Source organism: Merops nubicus, unplaced genomic scaffold (genome assembly GCF_000691845.1).
Source record: "Merops nubicus isolate BGI_N331 unplaced genomic scaffold, ASM69184v1 scaffold7463, whole genome shotgun sequence".
Taxonomy (NCBI): domain Eukaryota; kingdom Metazoa; phylum Chordata; class Aves; order Coraciiformes; family Meropidae; genus Merops; species Merops nubicus.
Window position 1 is genome coordinate 7,186 of NW_008598194.1, and position 239 is coordinate 7,424.

Sequence of the window (239 nt, forward strand, 5' to 3'; positions counted from 1 at the left end):
CCCCACCACGGGCGCGGGCCACGGTGCCCCAGCCGCAGCTGGCGGCCACGGGCACCCGTGCTGGGGGAAAGGGGACAGTGGCTGCTGCCCACCCAAAATCAGAGGGAAAGCAGGAGAGGGGCAGGAGGGTTTGCCCTGCAGCTCCCGAGGGGCTCCCACTGCTGCCCCCTGGCCCTGCCCCCAGCTGTACCTCTTTGCCACTCTTCTTCACGATGGAGATTTTCCACCCGCTGAGATCC

The 239-nt window shown here is 68.2% G+C and overlaps 1 protein-coding gene across 1 annotated transcript in view; it reads right to left on the reverse strand.

The window, feature by feature from the left end:
• TGM4 (transglutaminase 4) overlaps positions 1–235 on the reverse strand; it is a gene marked incomplete at both ends in the record, with an annotated part of 7,298 nt that extends 7,063 nt beyond the window's left edge. Inside the window, one exon of the mRNA XM_008936953.1 lies at positions 191–235. Within this exon, the coding sequence (XP_008935201.1) occupies positions 191–235 (45 nt within the window). The remainder of the gene's footprint in view (positions 1–190) is intronic.
• Between the last annotated feature and the right edge of the window lie 4 nt (positions 236–239).